This window comes from Lactuca virosa, chromosome 1 (genome assembly GCF_052849685.1).
Source record: "Lactuca virosa cultivar CGN04683 chromosome 1, Lactuca_virosa_CGN04683_v6, whole genome shotgun sequence".
Lineage (NCBI taxonomy): Eukaryota > Viridiplantae > Streptophyta > Magnoliopsida > Asterales > Asteraceae > Lactuca > Lactuca virosa.
The window spans coordinates 164,204,400-164,226,167 of record NC_136426.1 but is presented as its reverse complement, the minus strand read 5'-3'; the positions used below and the strand labels follow the sequence as shown (position 1 = coordinate 164,226,167).

General features: G+C 40.1%; 1 protein-coding gene across 1 annotated transcript; it reads right to left on the bottom strand.

Annotated features, from left to right (window-relative positions):
* Positions 1–12,265: 12,265 nt before the first annotated feature.
* Positions 12,266–13,224, bottom strand: LOC145123401 (uncharacterized). Its single transcript, XM_079058617.1, has 2 exons — positions 12,892–13,224; positions 12,266–12,799 (listed from the first exon to the last, which is right to left on the bottom strand). Exons 1-2 carry the CDS (start codon positions 13,222–13,224, stop codon positions 12,266–12,268), a joined length of 867 nt encoding a protein of 288 aa, XP_078914743.1.
* Positions 13,225–21,768: the final 8,544 nt, after the last annotated feature.

Here is a 21,768-nt window from a genome sequence, read left to right as displayed (position 1 = left end):
AGGGCCCAAAGCACGGAGATATATATTCCTCTGGTCCAATACTCTATTGCAACAAGCCCAAACTCCAAGCCCAACACTCAAGGCCCAACATGAGACTTAGCCCAAAAGTCCACAGTGAGGTTATGCGGGGCGTACCTCCCTTGGTACGCTCAGCGTACTCACAATCCAGATTGGCCATTGGGGACACTGGGGCAGTACGCGGGGTGTACAGGAATTACGCTCAGTGTACTCCCCAGATTCACTCTTTCTACTCACTTGGTCTTAATCAGTTAAGACATTACCTCAAATCCCAGATCTGGATTCCCTAATGGCTCTTACTCCATAAAGTCAGTGAGTTTAAGCCTTTGCATGGCTGGAAAGGTCACAAACACACAAAACACCCACTCCCTTATCTCAAAAAGCTGATAACTCATGCATGGCTTGATTCCAACGACCAAGATTGGATTTTTATGACATTACACTACTAATCACACTCAAAGGGGTTTATCATAGTCTCTGGAGCTCACTATCCCATAAAGTCTCCACCTTTTGGGACAAAAACCCTAAAATACTCTAATATGATGCTCAAAACAAAAGAGTGAGAAAGATTGAAGCTTTATACCTCTATATGAAGCTTTCAACTCAGATATGCTCAGATCCAAGGCCTAGAGTTCTCACTCCTTCTTCTCCAAAGCTCCTTCTTTACTCCAAGAACACACCAAAATCACTCAAGGCTCTCAAATGCACTCACAAGCTCCATGAACGAAAGATTAGGGTTTTAGAGGGTTGATTGACTGAGGATGGTGGCCAGGAATGAGGCCATCTCATTCTTTACATAGGGACACATCCAAAGTTAGGGTTTCCACTATGTGTCTATTACGCCCAGCGTACCCTCTAGTACGCCCAGCGTACTAGGTGTCTCCGATTAAAAATCACGCACACGAGTACGCTAAGCGTACACATATGTATGCCCAGCATACTCAGCTGCCATCTCTCTCAAATAAGGGACTTATCCCGCCACAACTTCAAACTTCCATCGCTTCCTCGATATAACCCCGATTCCCATGAACCTCAAACCCACGGAAAGGTGACGAGATTCCCTAAGCTTGTAGCAACTCATCGCAACCCCGAGACCTTCTCATGCCCGGTTTGCAACCCACGAACCCTAATTACGGACGATCTGAAACAGGATGTTACAATTCTCTCCCACTTGACTTAGATTTCGCCCTCGAAATCACTCCTTATCAACACATAGATTGAACCCAAACCCTAGAAACACCACCAAAAGGACCTCACATCCTACAACAATCTCATCCAAAAGCACCTGAACCCGCCAGGGACTCTCGACCCCGAAGAAGGAAAGACCCAACTGCCGCTGTGGTACTCGATCTGACACTCCAGAACTTGAAAACTCTAGTGGTCTGTCTCCCTGCCAGACCACCCTCGGAAAAATATCATGTTAATTGCCCATCGACTAACAAACTCTAAGAACACTCTTCCAACTCAGATTCTCTAAACGATCCCGATCACAACTCAAAAGGAACGGAAAGGTCATAATCCCCTAAGGACCCACCGCCTGAACAACCATCAGAACTCATCAGAAGGAAAGAACCCCAAAGACTCAAACACAAGAAAAGATCATGCTCGCTTGGAAGTATCCTCTGACACCTATAGACATAAGCCCCAACTCCCTCTCAAATATCCCCTTCAACACTGAGCATCAGGTCAGTTCCCGACCCAAAAGATGAACCTCCAAAGGTTACTCATCGCATACTGAAATCGTCTCACCGACTTCCTTTTCACAATAACTATCTCGGCTCATTGCGACACACAAGTCACGAAGTTTGCTTTACCCCAAGCGAATACTACAACACTGTCTGAAATCGTCTCACTTCCGACCACTGCCGACTACCACCTACTAGTTCCTTGCATCTCGCGGTACTTCTAATACCAACGAAACTAATCCACTCTGGCCTAAGATATCAGATGGAGGTCAATACCCCCCCTCAAAATGAAACCCATCCACGAATCTGAAACCTCATCTCACCTATTCAATACATGCAGGGATCCAGACGCGAAAATTCCAATCTGGTACTCAACTCATGACCCAAAATTCGCGGATTCAACAGCAGAATTGGAACCACTCAATACACGCTCGAGAGTCTGATTCAACAGCAGAATTGGAACCACTCATTTCCAATCTGGTACTCAACTCATGACCCAAAATTCGCGGATTTATGCACACACCATCTCTTCAATTCCTTCTGATTATGATAATACCTCGTCATCCCAGGGATACAACGATTACCAACCGACACGGAGACCCGCGTCCCGTCCCTTGTTCAGCAACTAGGCTCCCGAAGACTCAAGTGGTAAGGCTACCCAAGCCTAAGAACTCCTCTGTGCCATACTCTGACTAGTGCATACTACAGCTCCCGGCAGAACAATATTCACCCTTATCGACTACTGAGTGCTACAGTCCCCCCCGTAGTCTTATGATGCTCCTTTACTGACTCATGAATGCTACGACTCCCCGCAGACTTGCGACACCCTCTCATTGACTCGTGAATGCTACGGCTTCCCTTAGTATCACAACACTCTCGCTCTAACCAATGAATACTATGGCTCCCCGTAGTATGACGACACTCTCTATCTGACTAGTGAATACCACGGCTCCCCACAGTATCACAGCCCTTTACCACTATCCAGTGAATACTACGGCTCCCCATAGTATCACGACACTATCTTCCACTGACTCATGGATGCTACGGCTCCCCGTAGTCTTGCAACACTCTCTCGCTCACTGACTCACCATGGGCTCACTCCACGGTTTTTGCTGATAATCCCAAGCGATTACTTTCACCCAGATCCACTTGCTCCCTTATCACCCCATAACCTCATCATCAAGTCATCACCACACTGAGTATACCAACTCATGTCCCGCAGCTCAACATAGATAGGTGCTTACATCCACCCAGCTTATACACCACCACTTCTAATGCAACTTCTCGCAGCAAGGCATTAGTCTCAGCACAGATACCCCCTTATACAGTCTCACTCCGGCAACAATTAACTGATGGGTTCCAACTGGAACAAAATCACTCGGTACTCCACTCGCCATCTCACAACTCGAGTCCTAACATGACAAAAAATTAGGACATCATACTCGGGTACCTCGGTACACCATCACAGCGTCTCACGCAGTCTTGTCTTTACCACTGATCTTTCACTTGCACAACTCGAAACCTCAAAATACTCCCATCTCCCAAATTGAAACACGGAGGAATCGTCAACGACTGAATACCCGTTGATGAAAATCCGAAGCTCCACCCTCTACTGATCACTGCCCATATGACCCACTCATACCGACTCTGAAATTGGTCGATAAACCAACAACTGCCCTCTTCTGGAGTGTAGGTTACAATCTATACCCATACTCGCAAATCTCAGTTATTGCACCCTGAACTCAGCGACTCATCTGCCTCGACCTAAACATTTGCAAACCCGAAAAAATTTCTAGCCATAATAAATCCTCTGACCAACGGCCACCTGCCGTGGATTCACTCATCCTTCCTTAAGCATATACTCATACATCATCCCGCCTCGTACCTCGCCGCATCCACCAATATCCCAGGTTTCATGTGTCCGCACCGCAGATTCCCATAATCAGTTGCACTTGAACGAATTGCTGATCTTCTCAATTGAATACCCAGTTCTCCCCCACTCAGTGTTCGAACCATCACCAGTCGGCATACCAACAACTTACTCCGTAAACTGTTTCACCAGGTACATCACACTTGACTCTTGGAACGTACCACAAAAACACTCAATGGTCTTCCCGATGGAAACCAAGCGACTCCAAATATCCCGTAACTCAGACAAGAATCTCAGAATCCTCCCAACTTGACTGCCTCTGGTCATCTCGAAACCTCAGACTAACACACCGCCGGATACCTCAACTGTTCCGAAATAACCCTGACCCTCAGTCCAGAAATAATGTACTATCACACACCTCGTCTCTGACTCCTCGAACAACCTCCCAACACGGGAATCATCATCAAAGCACAAGACGTCACTCTCACAACCGATACACAACATAATAGCGAGGGCCACACCCCGATATATTCCTCTTATTCACCTGAAACTGCTGCTAAAAAGCACGCCACACTCATAAAGGCACTTTCCTAGGTCTCATCCATCTCAGCCTCTACTAATGACTCCATGGTACAAGAAATACCTCAGAGCAGACAAACTGTCCAAATACTCTGATGAAAAGGTCACCGCCATATGCTACCCCACGTGGTCTACCTCCAAACTCTGAAACCGGAAACTCGATATCTCCTTCGCTTCTCCCAGAAACGGGAACAACGCAACTCTTGCCACAGAAGGTGACGTCTCATCCATCAGCCGATGGCTCGACGCAGACCTTGATCCACCAATAAGCATCATCTTTACTCATCCCTGAGCCTTGCGACTCTAACTAGCATCTCACCAATAAAATCTCTCGGAAACGAACTCGATTTCCCTTTCAAGGTATACTCCATTAAAACTTGCTCGACATGGCCCTCTGGCCCCACACTCTATCATCTGATCTCAGACTAATCAACTACCACGTGACAATTGGTAAAACCAAAAGCACTAACCGCCACGAATCATGGTACTCGAACCATGTGATCACCTCTCAATCTGCTATGAATCATGGTACCCAAACCATGTTATCTCCTCTCAATCTTCTACTTAGAAACTCTGGTATTCTCCCTGTTTCGAGTACTGGTCCTCTGCTTTCAGTAGTACTGGCCCATACTACCTACCATATCTACACGTACTTTCCACACGGATCGTCCCAGAATTCCTAAGTAGCTCCTCAACCTTCTCGACCACCAATCCCACTAAACCTAGTCGCTTCCCAGCGACTACTCTCCTCTATCAGCATACTCATCTAACTAAGGCCATTCCCTAGGCTCTTCCTAGGTTCCCTCACTTCTTTGCCATTAGCTGCTGAAGAACTCCTTATGATGCCAGCCATCTACCTCCTGAATATCGACATATTCACTTAGTATCTGACTCCCATCATCAAGAGTTCCACAAAGCACGAAGCAAGCAGTATTCGGGCATCGACTAATCTCTACCAACAGGTAAAACCACTCTAGGTTACCATTCAACTTGTTCTACTCACACTCAAAAGGTATCACCGAACTCAAACAACTCTACCCCTTGCAGGTATCTAATTACTCTCTCAGTAGGCTCCTCTGATGCTCTTCTAGGTATCTCCTAGATTACTCCTCTACTCAAAGCTCTCTCTTTAAAATATTCATGATGGATACTCTTACTCCGCACACACTCAAAGCACAACACAGATAACAACAATCCTAGGCTAAGACATCACAAATCAGGCAACTCTAGCCCTAAAATATGAAACACCTAGCCTATCTTCTAGAATGCATCACTAATATCTCATTACTAACTCATAACACAAATAAGTAAGGGTATTTTGGGAAATCACCGTTCGGGCTCTGGCTGATTGTACACACTGGTCCTTCTCGTTTTTCTCTTAGAAACTCTTGCTCGTTTTAGAAAAATTATTTCTTTTGAAAGCCTTTCTCAAATCCTCAGTTTGAGTCCAGATATACCCGAAGGTGAATCTGAATCCCTCAAACCAAGGCTCTGATACCAAATTGTAACACCGTAAATTTCCAAACAAAATTTTCATTTTAAAATCATATAATTCTCATAACGCATTTCACAAATTCTCATTTATTTAGTTTACAAAACGCATCTCCATAATTGTTTGATTCAGGGGCGGAGCCAATAGGGGGACTAGTGGGTGTTGTGCCCCCTAACTCCATCGGTATTGGTGTATTACACCTCAAAGCCCACTGTCACCTATATGTTCCATCTTCTTCGTAGGAATTTAATTGTAACTAATGTATTGGATATTAATGTGTTGTTATTAGTTTTTTTTTCGGAAAACATCAAACACATTCTGTACAAGTAAGAACGCACTACGTACTACTACTTTTCTTATTACAATATGTGTTTTATGATATAGGACTATAAATTACAATATAGACATATATCTCTGTTCTAATAGCTTATTATATATATATATATATATATATATATATATATATATATATATATATATATATATATATATATATATATATATATATATATATTACGTTGTAAGTTCAAGCCCCCTTCATTCAAAAATTCTAGCTCTGCCCCTGGTTTGATTAATAATCTAGGATCCTCAAAACATAACTCTTTCTCTGGTGTGTACAATCGAACCGGTGTCTTCCCGCGGTCCTGAAAAAAAACCTGAAACACATAACACGGTAAGCACGAAGCTTAGTGACTTCCCCAAAATACCACACACAACTCTGAAGCCACTCGAGGCTGTAACACAGTAAGACCCTCCGGTCAATGTGTCTCAGTGGGACCCTCCGGACCTAACTCTGTAAGCTCTGAATAATACACAACATAAATCACAAAGAAATAATGCAGGATATTACAATACATAATGTAAGCACATAGGACATCTCAGTCACACAAAAATACCACTCATGGTAAAGCATAGTGAGAAGACTCACCTCGGATGAAGAACAACCCCTAAAAACGTTGCTGATGCGCACCGGCCTCTAGCTCTGAGCCAAAATGCACAATTAACCCAATTAGGAACTAAGTCCAAACTCTCACTCATTAAGTGTAATGGTAGACCACTAACCAGCCCATCAATAACCTAAAACCCATTGGGCCCACCAAGGCCCAAATAATAAATGGGCTCACCCGAGGCCCACTCTCAAAACTAAATCGCAAGCCCAACTCAAGGGCCCAAAGCACGAATATATATATTCCTCTGGTCCAATACTCTATTGCAACAAGCCGAAAACCCAGGCCCAACATGAGACTTAGCCCAAAAGTCCACAGTGAGGTTACGCGGGGCGTACCTCCCGTGAGTACGCTCAGCGTACTCACAATCCAGATTAGCCATCGGGGACACTGGGGCAGTACGCGGGGCGTACAGGAATTACGCTCAGCGTACTCCCCAGATTCACTCTTTCTACTCACTTGGTCTTAATCAGTTAAGACATTACCTCAAATCCCAGATCTGGACTCCCTAATGGCTCTTACTCCATAAAGTCAGTGACTTTAAGCCTTTGCATGGCTGGAAAGGTCACAAACACCCAAAACACCCACTCCCTTATCTCAAAAAGCTCATAACTCATGCATGGCTTGATTCCAACGACCAAGATTGGATTTTTATGACATTACGCTACTAATCACACTGAGTGGGGTTGATCATAGTCTCTGGAGCTCACTATCTCATAAAGTCTCCGCCTTTTGGGACAAAAACCCTAAAATACTCTAATATGATGCTCAAAACAAAAGAGTGAGAAAGATTGAAGCTTTATACCTCTATATGAAGCTTCCAACTCAGATATGCTCAGATCCAAGGCCTGGACTTCTCACTCTTTCTCCAAAGCTCCTTCTTTACTCCAAGAACACATCAAAATCACTCAAGGCTCTCAAATGCACTCACAAGCTCCATGAACGAATGATTAGGGTTTTAGAGGGTTGATTGACTGAGGATGGTGGCCAGGAATGAGGACATCTCATTCTTTATATAGGGACACATCCAAAGTTAGGGTGGAATTTTCCACTCTGTGCCTAGTACGCCCAACGTACCCTCTGGTACGCCCAGCGTACTAGGTGGCTCCACTTAAAAACCAAGCACATGAGTACGCTAAGCGTACACATATGTACACCCAGCGTACTCAGCTGCCACCTTTCTCAAATAAGGGACTTATCCCGCCACAACTTCAAACTTTTATCGCTTGCTCGATATAAACGCGATTCCCGTGAACCTCAAACCCACGGAAAGGTGACGAGACTCCCTAAGCTTCTATCAACTCGTCGCAACCCCGAGACCTTCTCATGCCCGGTTTGCAGCCCACAGACCCTAATTACGGACGATCCGAAACAGGATGTTACAACTGAGTAGATCCTTAGTCCTAATCTAGCATGCAATTCTCATATATTCATATCAAACATCAATCATAAAACATGTATGGTTGTTTTGGGAAATACATACTTGATATTGGTTAATTGCACGCATCGGACCCCCTTTTATTTAAAAAAGTCATTTTTAGAAAATCATTTTACTTTAGAAAATTTTACCAATTTCTCAGTTTATGTTCACGCAGACCCGAGGTTATGCCCGAATACCAACTTGAAACCCCTCAAATTTCAATCCAAGTTTTTTAATTAAAATTTTAAGTGTTTATTCAAATCGAAACTGCAAAATCTTAAATAGGACCATTTAATATTAAAACTTTTATCTGGGTATCGTCAAAATTTGTCATGTGCACAAGCCTCCCATTGATGTGATGCAATCGAGTTGTGCCCCTCCTTTAATATAAGCAAACCTAAAAACATTTAAACCACAACTCGTAAGCACAAAACTTAGTGAGTTGCGCAAAATACCACACACAGCTCATCAAAAATAAATAGCTATGGGTTATCAGCAACACTGGAGACTACCCGAAGTCGCAATGTGTAGACAGCAAGCCCTGTGGGTTATCAGCAACCCTGGAGACTACCAGAAGTCTCAGCACACACAGTATCACATATCACAGTAACAACAATAAGACTCAGCTGGTCAGCACGTATATACTACCACTCAGGCAAGCATAAAAGAGTCACACGGACAACAAGCATATTACATATACAATTTAGTGGACCGGCATTGGTGCCTTCGACCCACGAGCATAGTGAGAAGACTCACCGGAAGAAAGATCTAGGTGAAAAAGTTTTGGATCTACAAGCTCCATTGCAACCAACACTTCTCCAATGAGTTCCTTCCTCTTCAAGATTCACCAAGAACACTCCAAAGCACTCAAAAAAACCTTATTTATCTCACAAGGCTCAAGCTAGGGTTAGGGTTTCATGAGAGGACGTTGGAGAGGTGGAGGTTGAGAATGGTAAGGGTTTGGGAGGGTTAAGTGGCTTAAATAGGGCTCACAACCCTCAAATTAGGGTTTGGGGTTTTATCACGTACACCCAGCATACTCCTGGTATGCCCAACATACCAAATTCATCCCCCACGATCCTAGTTGTCTAGTACGCATAGTGTACACCCCGTACACCGCATAACAAAAAACTGTCCTAACTTTAAACGGTTGTAACTTCTTCGTTCTGACTCCGATTTCGACGATCTTTATATCCACGGAAAAGTATTGAAAAGTCCCACAATATTATCTAGATACCTTGGACAAAAAACTTCTCGAACAAAATGTAACATCCCAAAACTTCCAATAAGTTTGAACTTTTAAAAAAAAGAAATCATACATTTAATGTATTTTATTCAAGACAAATGAAATACCAAACCCCAAGATCAATTCAGTTTCCAAACATTATTGGTTATAATTCTAAAAATCATGAAAACATAACCAATTCAATATCAATTCCAAAAACCCGCCTCGAGCCAGTGTGTACAATCATGACCGATCATGTAGTGTACCTGAAATAGTATTATTAAGGGAAAATGGTAATCACAAAGCTTAGTGAAATCCACCCATACACAATATCATATCATATAATATTTACCCCTATACAAAGATACAAACGGTATCATACACATAACCACGTATATATGTCAAAGAACGAATCAGTAACATGCATACTCCTATTGGGACACATTGGTTAGGCCCGATCCCCCTTGCTCAGTACATCGAGCCTTTGGGATACATTAGCTAATCCCGATCCCCCATACCCGAACCCATTGGGACACATTGGCCATGCCCGATCCCCCTTGCTCAGTTCGTCGAGCCTTTGGGACACGTTGGCTGCGCCCGATCCCTGCTCGGATGCGCTGAGTGCTACCATGCATAATCCTCAATACGTGAGGCAATCCACTAGACTCTACCCCGCCCAGTAATACCCGCATAAACAATACAATACATAGCACACACGAGCTAAACGTGAAGAATATATAACACAATACGATGTAGTGAGGAACTCACCTCCAAAAACAAAGCAACCTCCAAAGCAACCCGAAACTCACTCACACCTGCTTTCCCTTCACACTTCCTAATAATAATAAATTGAGATGGTTTTAGTTATTAAATTGCCTTAATTATGAATATAACTAATGGGTAAATTTTCCAGATTTCTACATAAAAATTAGGGTCTGTTCGGGACCTGTTTTGCCCACCTTAATCTCCTTTTTCAAAACTATATCAGATGAAGATAGATCATGTCCTTTTCTTTAAAATTACTACTTGCACACCTTCATAAGAGTTTTGTACGATTTATGACAAATTTTACAAAACTGTCTTGCATAACAGATCATTCCGGACCAGTTTGGGTAAATAGTCGTTTTTACCCTAGCTACAGGCATTTATGGATTTCGGTCAAAACTAATGAAATGTAGTAGACTCCAAAATGAAACTTTGGGCACTGGTTTCGTCCAAAACCAATGTCTATTATTTATTATATTTACAAAAACGGTACAGAAGAATGGATTTTTCAGAAAGATAAAACTAGGGTTATGGTTCAATCCACTTAACCCATTAGGTCCCAAATTCAATTAAGACCTTCCAAATGTGTAACAAATCATCCCTAGGTCCTAAAGGACTCTTCCAACCAATGAGTAAGAAATCATACATATGTTTTTGAGATTGAAAAGCCCATACAAGCCTTGCACCGAAAACGATTTCGACAACAACCCAAAAACCTCTTCCATGATCAACGATCTGTAATTCGAGCTCCAGATATGGAAACTAAAATCCCAATGGTCAAAGCTTGGTTATATGCCTTGGGAGGATTCACTCCAAATTTCACGATTATCGAACGGTTAATGCTCCAGGGATCGTCCAAAAACTGCTGCAAGGTCTTCAAAAATGGGAATTCCGAAAATCCGTCAACTTAGAGCCGTTTCCTCTTGCATGATCGAAGTCTCTCTTAGTGAGTGGCTAGGGTTTTAAGTTTTATATTAGCTTATGTTCCTCCTTAGCTTACTTTGATCCCCATGCTTCAAAACATTTACACCTAGGTCCACCTCCTTAACTCCTTAGCAAACTTAACATTTTCTATTAATGTTATCTCTTTCTAACCCCTCATATATACCTTGTACAAACTAATATAAATCCTTAAAATCATATTATTACTTTAAACCCGAAAATATTAATCCTTAACATTATAAATCAATTTCTCCGATAATTAAAGATTTTAAAATATAAAACAAAAAATATGGGGTGTTACAACTCTCCCATGCTTGAATTAGACTTCGTCCTCGAAGTCCCTATCAGTGAACCACTATGAGTGATGCTCCCACATCTCCGTCTCTATCTCCTAGTCCATTAAGAACCTTTCTGTTTTTTTTTTTCAATTTAACTTTCACCATCTCGGTCACCTTGTTATGCAAGGTCTTTGTCTTTTTCTCGATATTGACAATCGACCTTTCAGCGTAGTTGAGCCGCTCATTGATCTAAATATCTTCCAGAAAAATCACCGATGTCTCGTCCACTAAACACTTCTAAAGCTAAGACACATAGAAAGTTTTGTGCATCAATCCCAACTCATCTACCAGCTCCAACCAATACGCCACCTTACCAACCCGAGCAAAATCTTGTAAGGGCCTATATGTTGGGGTTCCAAATTTCCCCTCTTGCATAAATGAATCACCCATTTCCATGGTGAAACCCTTAGGGTGCATTTGGTACAGAGAAATGGAATTGCTGCAGAGAATGGAAATGCAGAGAAAGAGAATTAAGCTGGAGAAAGAGAATTGACTCCCCTGTTTGATAGAACTAAGAATTCACTAGAGAAATGTTTTTGAGAATCATTTCTCTTGTTTGGTTGTATTAATCAGTGAAATGAAAATGAGTTTTTTTTACCTTGTTTATTCATTTTCAAACAACATTCTTTTATAAAAATGCATTATGATGTATATCTTAATTAATCAAAATATACATCTTTTATGTTTTTTTATTTTAATATTAATTGTTACTAAATAATTCATTTTCTAATTAGTTAATATTATTTTTTATATATATTGTATTGGAAAACATATTTCTAATATGAAAGAATAACATACAAATAGATTTTAATGAAATATGACAATCATACTATTCAAAAACTATATCCAATGTAGCATATGCAAATAATATAATTCAATATTCCTAACAACTAAAAAAACATAACTATGTCTAATACAGAATGTGCAAAGAGTCAACTTCAATATTCGTAAAAACAAAAAAAAACATAACTTAAAATAACCTAATCATGATATTGAGCCATCCCCAATCATTTCCATGTAACAAATATTTTCTTCTTCTGTCATCTTAAAAAATGTCGGGGCACGAAATTGATTTTTGCTAAACATGTCAATTGCCTTAATTCGCTGTTTGACATTGATACTTCGCATGCGTTGTATATCTTCGATAACTTTATCTATCATATCAAATGCTTCCTTATTTTCTTGCATTCCTATATTGTATATTGTTTCATTGAGTTTTTCACCAACCTCCTTGAAAGTCTCCTTCATTTCTTTTGCAACTTCCTTATAAGAGCTTTCGGTGTCATCTATTGGAGGCCTTTTGCGTTTACTATTGCCACGCGCAATTTGTTGTGTCTCTTCAACAATATCTTCCAACCCTTCCACATCAACAGGTGAGCTTCTTTGTGTCTCTTCAGTCACATCTTCTCCAAGATCAGTAGCTCCATGACCAGTAGCTCTGTCCTTACCGAATATTTTACATAGATTATCGAATTGGGGAAATGGTTTATCGCGAAAACATGCAGCACCCTTATGACTCTACAAGAATGGCACAAAATTAATTGGTAACTACTCATTTACGATATATTTTAATAACACAAAAAATACTACAAACATAATCATTATAGTACCTTTATGTACTCATCCCAAACTTCAGCATCGGCGGTAACACAACATTTATCCGTATCCCAGCCGAATCCACTCGTGTTTGTTCCGTATACCAGGTCGTGCACGATGTTGAAATGGTTATTCCATGCCTTCATCCTAGATTTAATATGAGGCTCTGCTTTCAATCCCGAGTTAGGAAGACTTACATCTAGTAGTTGTTGCACTGCCTTTAAATAACCGGGTTTGAATCCGTTATCGGCACCACCATACTTTCCGGATACATGTAAATCCAAGAATGCTTCAATTAACTTTGCATCTTCTTCAGTAGTCCATGTGTGTTTGTTTCGTCCATCCATGCGTACAAAACTTTTTACAATCCTAACATTAAACATAATATTATCATACCACAATGAATACAAAATATAATAAAACAATCATAACAGCCCCTGTTTGGGGTTGTATAACTCAACAAAAACATAACCAATTAAGCTGTTCTTTGATGCTAAAACGTAGACAAGACATAGGAGTACAATCTGGAAAAAAAATCGCATCATTCCGATCAGGTATAAAGCTTTTATGATGGTTCAAAGTTTGAAAAAAATTATAAAAAGTGCAGAATTATTATGCAACAATCATAACAGCCCCTGTTTGGGGCTGTATAACTCAACCAAAACATAACCAACTAAGTTATTGTTTGATGATAAAATGTAGACAAGACAGAGGAGTGCAATCTGGAAAAAAAATCACATCATTCCGATCAGGTATGAAGCTTTTATGATGGTTCAAAGTTTGAAAAAATTTATAAAATGTGCAGAATTATTATGCAACAATCATAACAACCCCTGTTTGGGGCTGTATAACTCAACCAAAACAGAACCAATTAAGCTGTTGTTTGATGCTAAAATGTAGACAAAACAGAGGAGTGCAATCTGGAAAAAAATTGCATCATTCCGATCAGGTATGAAGCTTTTATGAGGTTTCAAAGTTTGACAAAATTTATAAAAAAGTGCAGAATTATTATGCAACAATCATAACAGCCCCTGTTTGGGGATGTATAACTCAACCAAAACATAACCAATTAAGTTGTTGTTTCATGCTAAAACGTAGACAAAAGATAGGAGTGCAATCTGGAAAAAAAATCGCATCATTCCGATCAGGTATGAAGCTTTTATGAGGTTTCAAAGTTTGAGAAAATTTATAAAAAAGTGCAGAATTATTATGCAACAATCATAACAGCCCCTGTTTGGGGCTGTATAACTCAACCAAAACATAACCAACTAAGTTGTTGTTTGATGCTAAAACGTAGACAAGACAGAGGAGTGCAATCTGGAAAAAAAATCACATCATTCCGATCAGGTATGAAGCTTTTATGATGGTTCAAATTGGAGAAAAAAAATCAAAAATATCTGAAAATTGTGAAAAAAAATTGCTTTTGTTCATTCAACTCAATCATAAACATTGAACAAATAGCAATTGATCATCATTGAACACTTATCTACATGATTCAACCACCAAGATCGATTTCAACATAAGAAGATTCAAACATGTAAAAAGAAACAACTCCTAGCAAGCTTAACATATTCTTGAATTGGAGTTCAAAATCAAAATTCATAGCAAATGAACACATAATCGACCAACAAGTAGAATAAGAAAGAAACATGAACTCATACCTTCAACTAGAAGAGGATCGATGATGCCAAAATCGACCAAGAAAAGTGAAGTCGTGACTTGGAAGTTTCGAAAACAGAGAGGAGCAAGGCATATGTAGGGCAAACGAGAATTCTTATGATCACTTACGTGGGCCAATTCCATGATATCTAGTAGCGATCGTTGAAAAAAACTCAGAAATTGCATGGACCGTGGATCGAATGTGGGACACGATGAATTCTCCGCTTTGTTTTTTTATTCTCTACCCACGCAGGATATGAGTAGCGATCCTATTTCTCCCCTTTTCTCTTTTAAAAATAGAGAATTATTTGGATGGAAAAGGAATTGATTTATTTCCCAATTCCTTTTTTTTATTAACCAAACAAGGGAAAATGAATTAATTCCTTTTCTCTTCTTTTATTTCCCTGTACCAAACACCCCCTTCGTAACACGTAGCTCCATCCTAGAAGTCTAAATCAATCCTCTCGTGTCAGTGTATCTCTTCGGGCGACTCTGGGTCGTAACCAATCTCTCTTGTACCATCTAGATCAATTCATTGGTCTAAGCACTATCTTTATGCTCCCTAAGACCTAATGACGATCCTCGCCGCAACAAAAAGGAATCCTACACTTCTTGCCATACAACGTATCAAATGTTTGCATGCCAATACCGAAATGAAAGTTGTTATTATTGGAAAACTCTGCCAATGGGAGATATCGGTCCTAAATACCTCCAAAATCGGTGACACAAGCTCGAAGCATGTCTTCGAGTGCGTGGGTCGTCCTTTCACTCTGTCCATTTGTATAAGGATGGAAAGTTATACTAAGCCACAAAGTAAGTAACCAACACCTCTTAGAACTTCTCCCAGAACCGAGACGTAAACCGAATGTCCCTAACAGAGATAGTAGAAATTGGCACCTCGTGCCTGGCTACGACTGCCCTAATATAGATTTATTCTTGATACCTCCTATGTACGAACACATACCTAAGCATAACATGTAAAATAACCCTGAATATCCTAATCATTAGTCAGATTCTCGCTTGAAACTCTCTCGTAGTTGGCATTCTCTCCTACAAACGCCACTTCCTACACCTTCATGCACAAACCAACTAATCCATTAACAAGGAATTTCACCACTCCAAAAAGAAGTAATATCTTGATCAACACTTCTTCAACATCTCAATAAGTACACCTTAATAAGCCTAAAGGTATAAAACCATGATCCCACAAACCTGAAGGAACCCGACGATCGTCTTACATCCCATAACAGTAGAAGCCAAGAACAAAATGAAATATTGAACCCTAAGAACCTAGATCTATCTGGTCTTTGGACCATGCCACGAATCTCCAAGTCTTCATCAAACAAGAACATGCAAAGGAAATCTCATCACAATGCTAAACCCGAGCCTATCCAAATGCATAATACGTGAATCGATGTTTATGACTCTAAACACCTAACAAACACTTACTCAAACAAGCTGCACCCGCTAAAAATGAACGAATCCGCGACATTCTTGAATACATAGCAGGCATAAATGATACACCATTCTTGAATCGAATCATCCATATCTAAGAGTTGTCTACTCTTTCTCTTCCCTAAACGTGTTGCCCAAAAACAGTAGAGTTTTAAAAAATCTTCAATAATTGTCTTAAGTCTTTCCTTCTATGCTGAGATATGCGCAGTCCCTAGACTGTTCCTTGGATGGGTAACTCTCCCCTACTTGGAATCCAATGAACATCTGATATTGCCCTTGACTGATCGAGCTCCTAATTATGTTGAACGGACCATATGGTTCAGACTCTATGTGCTAATGCATAATATGGAAATAGGTAGAAATCTCTATTCATGAAAAAATATCTCAGATCTTCTCAAGGAAACTCCTGCAAACTCCCATACAACCGCAACATGATCATCTATCTTCTCTTCTACATTGTTGTAGACATCTACCATGAGTTCTTGCAACTAGATGTAGTGATATGCCCCGCCTACATCATCACCTTGTACTATTGTTCTCCCCCGCTTGGGTTCAAATTCATCCCTGTTTTCGATAACAACAAACTACACATCAATCATGTCCTTGAAATCTATCTCCACTGTAATACATAGTTCTCGCATCCCTATCAGAGCCAAGTCGATTAGTTACCTTTAACTTTTGAAGGTGGTCCACAACTCTCATTACAACATCATCTTCCTGCTAAATGTAAATGATCCTAGGAGAAAACTCGTTCCTAAGTCGGAATTCGTTTAAGAAATCACACACAATACACGATTAAATATATAGTCGAAACTAATTCTAAGACTATGCGCCCTACTCGTATAACTTCCCAACTCGATCAGGCTATAAATGTTACAAGGTTGGCTATTCATACCGTACGTATGTAATTAGGACAGAATAACCACACTAACACGAAGAAAACATACTAAACAACATATCGATTAATGTGATCATAATGATGACAATGGTGACATATCTTCATCTCCAATATGCAATCGTGACAAGCATGTCCTCCCTGTATATACCTACCACATTTAGACTTGCAGGACACGAACACTTGGGTCCTTCCACCCTTACCACAAATGTTGTGGTTCTTCTGAACTCCGATTATTGGCACACCAATGTCAAACCTTCTTGATAGTTGTTAACAAATTCAGTCATTGTGTCTGCTTCCCCCTTCCCAGTTGTATCTCCCAACTAAGCTCTCTCTCCTGAGACGTCTCCACTATCTCATCAGGAGTCTAAACGGCTGCAACCCACTCCTTGAACTGGACGACCAATCTATCAGTGATTTGTCTAATGATACCAGATAACTCTTCTGATAAGGACTTACGATACCGCAACAACAATCCAATAATGCAGGAATGCGTTGTCCGAGTCAATCTCGGAGCTCTCTACCCGATGCGACCAATCTATCAGTGATTTGTCTAATGATACCAGACAACTCTTCTAATAAGGACTTACGATACCGCAACAACAATCCAATAATGCAGGAATGCGTTGTCCGAGTCAATATCGGAGCTCTCTACCCGATGTTGCGTAATAGACATTGTGTTTAATATAAACAAGATTCATCACCACATATTCAAGTGTTACTTTCACACTATTCCCTATCTACTCGCTCACTGGTATCCCCAATCACTCTTCCCATAGCATACGCCATCACCATCGTAATCGTCTTTAGTATCTCATCAGCATACATTCTAGTACCAAATCCCGAAGCACCCTTCTCGTACACACCATTTTGCAATCGAATGGAGAAACCTTAAGATTAGTATTGTTTAATAATAACGTATAACCATGTAAACATTACTACACTCAAGCTCCTTAGATTCTCCTGTGACTTCTCTTGACTCGGGCGTGAATGCTATGTTTTCGATAGCAGGGGCCCTACTACTATCGTCCACACCGATTCATGCCTGCTCCAAGGTCCATCCCGAAGTAACCAAGTCACTTTTCACCGACAATTCTAACGATGTGCTTTACACTAGCACATATTAACACTCTTCCTAGCTTACTAGGACCCCCATCCCACCCTGCTATTTTATCGGAAAGAAACTCCTATTAATGTTAATTAACTATCTCGCGAATGCTATTACATGCAACTAGAATTAAGTGGTCTTTTGACTGAAGATTTCACACTACCACGGTTGGACTCAAACAAGAGCTGCGAAATAGAGCTAAGCCTACAATCTAAGGCCACTTAGTTCTAGGGGTATACAACTTAACGTATTTGTCTGATAGCTAATTAATATTAACAAGAATACCTAAAAGCACAAAGCAGTCGACAATTAAGAAGTTAGTCTAACATGAAATTCTATCACATCCACTCAATACTAGCATCTGCTATAATTTTCCTATACCCATAGGAATCAATCCCACCCTTCTACTCTACATCTCATGGAGTATTCACCAGTCCTAACATGTTGTCTCGTGAATACGCAATCATATACAATGTAAAACCAAATAGTCATTCGAATAAAAGATCACGCACCAGAACGGTTGGACTCAAACAAGAGCTGTGCACCAGGCTAAACTAGTCATTCTAAGTCTATCAAGTTCCTATTGCATGCAACCTAAAGCATTCACTTAACAACCTAACAGGCATCCAACATAGCATGTGAAGAATCATGTTATCTAGTATACATAATAAAATATTATATCTAAGAATAATAAATAAGATTTGAACACTTTCCCTTTTTCCTCTGGTACCGGCTGACTGTACACACTGTGCTTGCATTCACATTTTCCAAACTGCTTCATTTAGTTTCCATAAAATCTTATTTTAGAAAAATAACTCTTGAACCACAAAATTGAGTTCAGAACTCACTAAAGTGAGCTTGATTCTCTCAAGTTGCGCTCTGATACCAACTTGTAACATCCCAAAATTTCCAATAAATTTGAACTGTTTAAAAAACATAAATCATACATTTAATGTATTTTATTCAAGACAAATGAAATACCAAACCCCAAGATCAATTAAGTTTCCAAACATTATTGGTTATAATTCTAAAATTCATGAAAACATAACCAATTCAATAACAATTCCAAAAACCCACCTCGAGCCAGTGTGTACAATCATGTTCGATCATCCAGTATACCTGAAATAGTATTTTTAAGGGAAAAGGGTAAGCACAAAGCTTAGTGAATTCCACGCATACACAGTATCATATCATATAATCTTTACCCCTATACAAAGATACAAAAGGTATCATACACATAACCACGCATGCATGTCAAAGAACGAATCAGTAATAGACATACTCCTATTGGGACACATTGGTTACGCCCGATCCCCCATGCTCTGTACATCGAGCCTTTGGGACACATTGGCTAAGCCCGATCCCCCGTACCCGAACCCATTGGGACACATTGGCAATGCCCGATCCCCCTTGCTCAGTTCGTCGACCTTTTGGGACACATTGGCTACGCCCGATCCCGGCTCGGATGCGCCGATTCCTACCATGCATAATCCTCAATACGTGAAGCAATCCACTAGACTCTACCCCGCCTAGTAATACCCGCATAAACAATACAATACATAGCACACACGAGCTAAACGTGAAGAATATATAACACAAGACGATGTAGTGAGGAACTCACCTCCAAAAACAAAGCAACCTCCAAAGCAACCCGAAACTCACTCACACCTGCTTGCCCTTCACACTTCCTAATAATAATAAATTGAGATGGTTTTAGTTATTAAATTGCCTTAATTATGAATATAACTAATGGGTAAATTTTCTAGATTTCTACATAAAAATTAGGGTCTGTTCGGGACCTGTTGTGCCCACCTTAATCTCCGTGTTTTTCAAAACTGTATCATATGAAGATAGATCATGTCCTTATCTTTAAAAGTAGTACTTGCACACCTTCATACAATTTTTCTACAATTTATGAAAAATTTTACAAAACTGTCTCGCATAACAGATCATTCCGGACCAGTTTGGGTAAATAGTCGTTTTTACACTAGCTACAGGCATTTATGGATTTCGGTCAAAACTAATGAAATGTAGTAGACTCCAAAATGAAACTTCGGGCACTGCTTTCTTCCAAAACCAATGTCTTTAGAATTAGTTATTATATTTGCAAAAACGGTACAGAACAGTGGATGTTTCAAAAAGATAAAACTAGGGTTATGGTTCAATCTACTTAACCCATTAGGTCCCAAATTCAATTAAGACCTTCCAAGTATGTAACAAATCATCCCTAGGTCCTAAAGGACTCTTCCAACCAATGAGTAAGAAATCATACCTATGTTTTTGAGATTGAAAGCCCCATACAAGCCTTGCACCGAAAACGATTTCGACAACAACCCAAAAACCTCTTCCATGATCGACGATCTGTAACTCGACGTCCAGATATTCAAACTAATACCAACGGTCAAAAATTGGGTATATGCCTTGGGAGGAGGCACTCCAAATTTCTCGATTATCCAACGGTTAATTATCCGGGGATCGTCCAAACACTGCTGCAAGGTCTTAAAAAACGGGAATTCCGAAAATTCATCAACTTGGAGTCGTTTCCTCTTGCATGATCGAAGTCTCTCTTAGTGAGTGGCTAGGGTTTTAAGTTTTATATTAGTTTATGTTCCTCCTTGGCTTACTTTGATCCCCATGCTTCAAAACATTTACACCTAGGTCCTCCTCTTTAACTCCTTAGCAAACTTAACATTTTCTATTAATGTTATCTCTTTCTAACCCCTCATATATACCTTGTACAAACTAATATGAATCCTTAAAATCATATTGTTACTTTCAACCTGAAAATAATAATCCTTAACATTATAAATCAATTTCTATGATAATTAACGATTTTAAAATATAAAACAAAAAAATATGGGGTGTTACACAAAAATCCATTTTTCATGCAATACCCCGGCCCATGATTTCCATTTTTACCATTCGGCCCAAAACACAATTCAAAGGTTAAGATCTCGTAACCATCATTACTTTCTCTACAAGGAATAAACTTTGTCTCCTTAAGACCCAAAGCCTTTACACAATCGACTTTCGGCCCACGGCTCTGAATCACAAAAAGAATGATCTACAGGCGAGATCACCATATCAATACTTCCACTATGGAGTGTCCCATGGACAATGACCTGCAAAAAGGGTAAAAATAGACTATAGTGAAAGATTTAGCCAGTTTCTTGAGTTTTTCTATTAAACAAAAAATAGAATTTTCGTAAATTTTTCTAAAGTAATGACACTGTTATGGAGATTTCCGAAATCCCTATCTCCAAGTAACTACTTCATGTAGCAGTTTTTCTGATGGATATTAGATAGCTGTTTAGGCCGTGTTGTATTTTCTTTGTTCGTAATGGTGTCATTGGTGTGAGTTTTTTTCTTCCTTTTGTGGGTGTTAATTTAATCTTTATAGGTACATGCTCAATTTAGAAGAGTGCTTTCACTCATCGGGGTAATTTGGGTTATTTTTTCTTTTATGTTGGTTTCCTCTTCAAGAATGAATGGTCAATCACTAACATGAAGGATAGAAAGGTTGCTACTGTTTAGAGAGGTGGGTATGGGCAATGCCCCAAGGGGCATTATTGTGTGTTATAACACGTGAACACCGCCCCCTTCCTTGTTATCAGGCGTTATTAGCTTGTGCGTTGCTCCCCATTACCACCATAACATTTTATAACGCCGTTAAGGGAGGACAATTTCACACTTTTTTTTTTTTTGGGGGGGGGGGGGGGTTAGAGATACTAGGGGTACCTCCAAGATCATGAATCCTGATCATGTGGTACCACT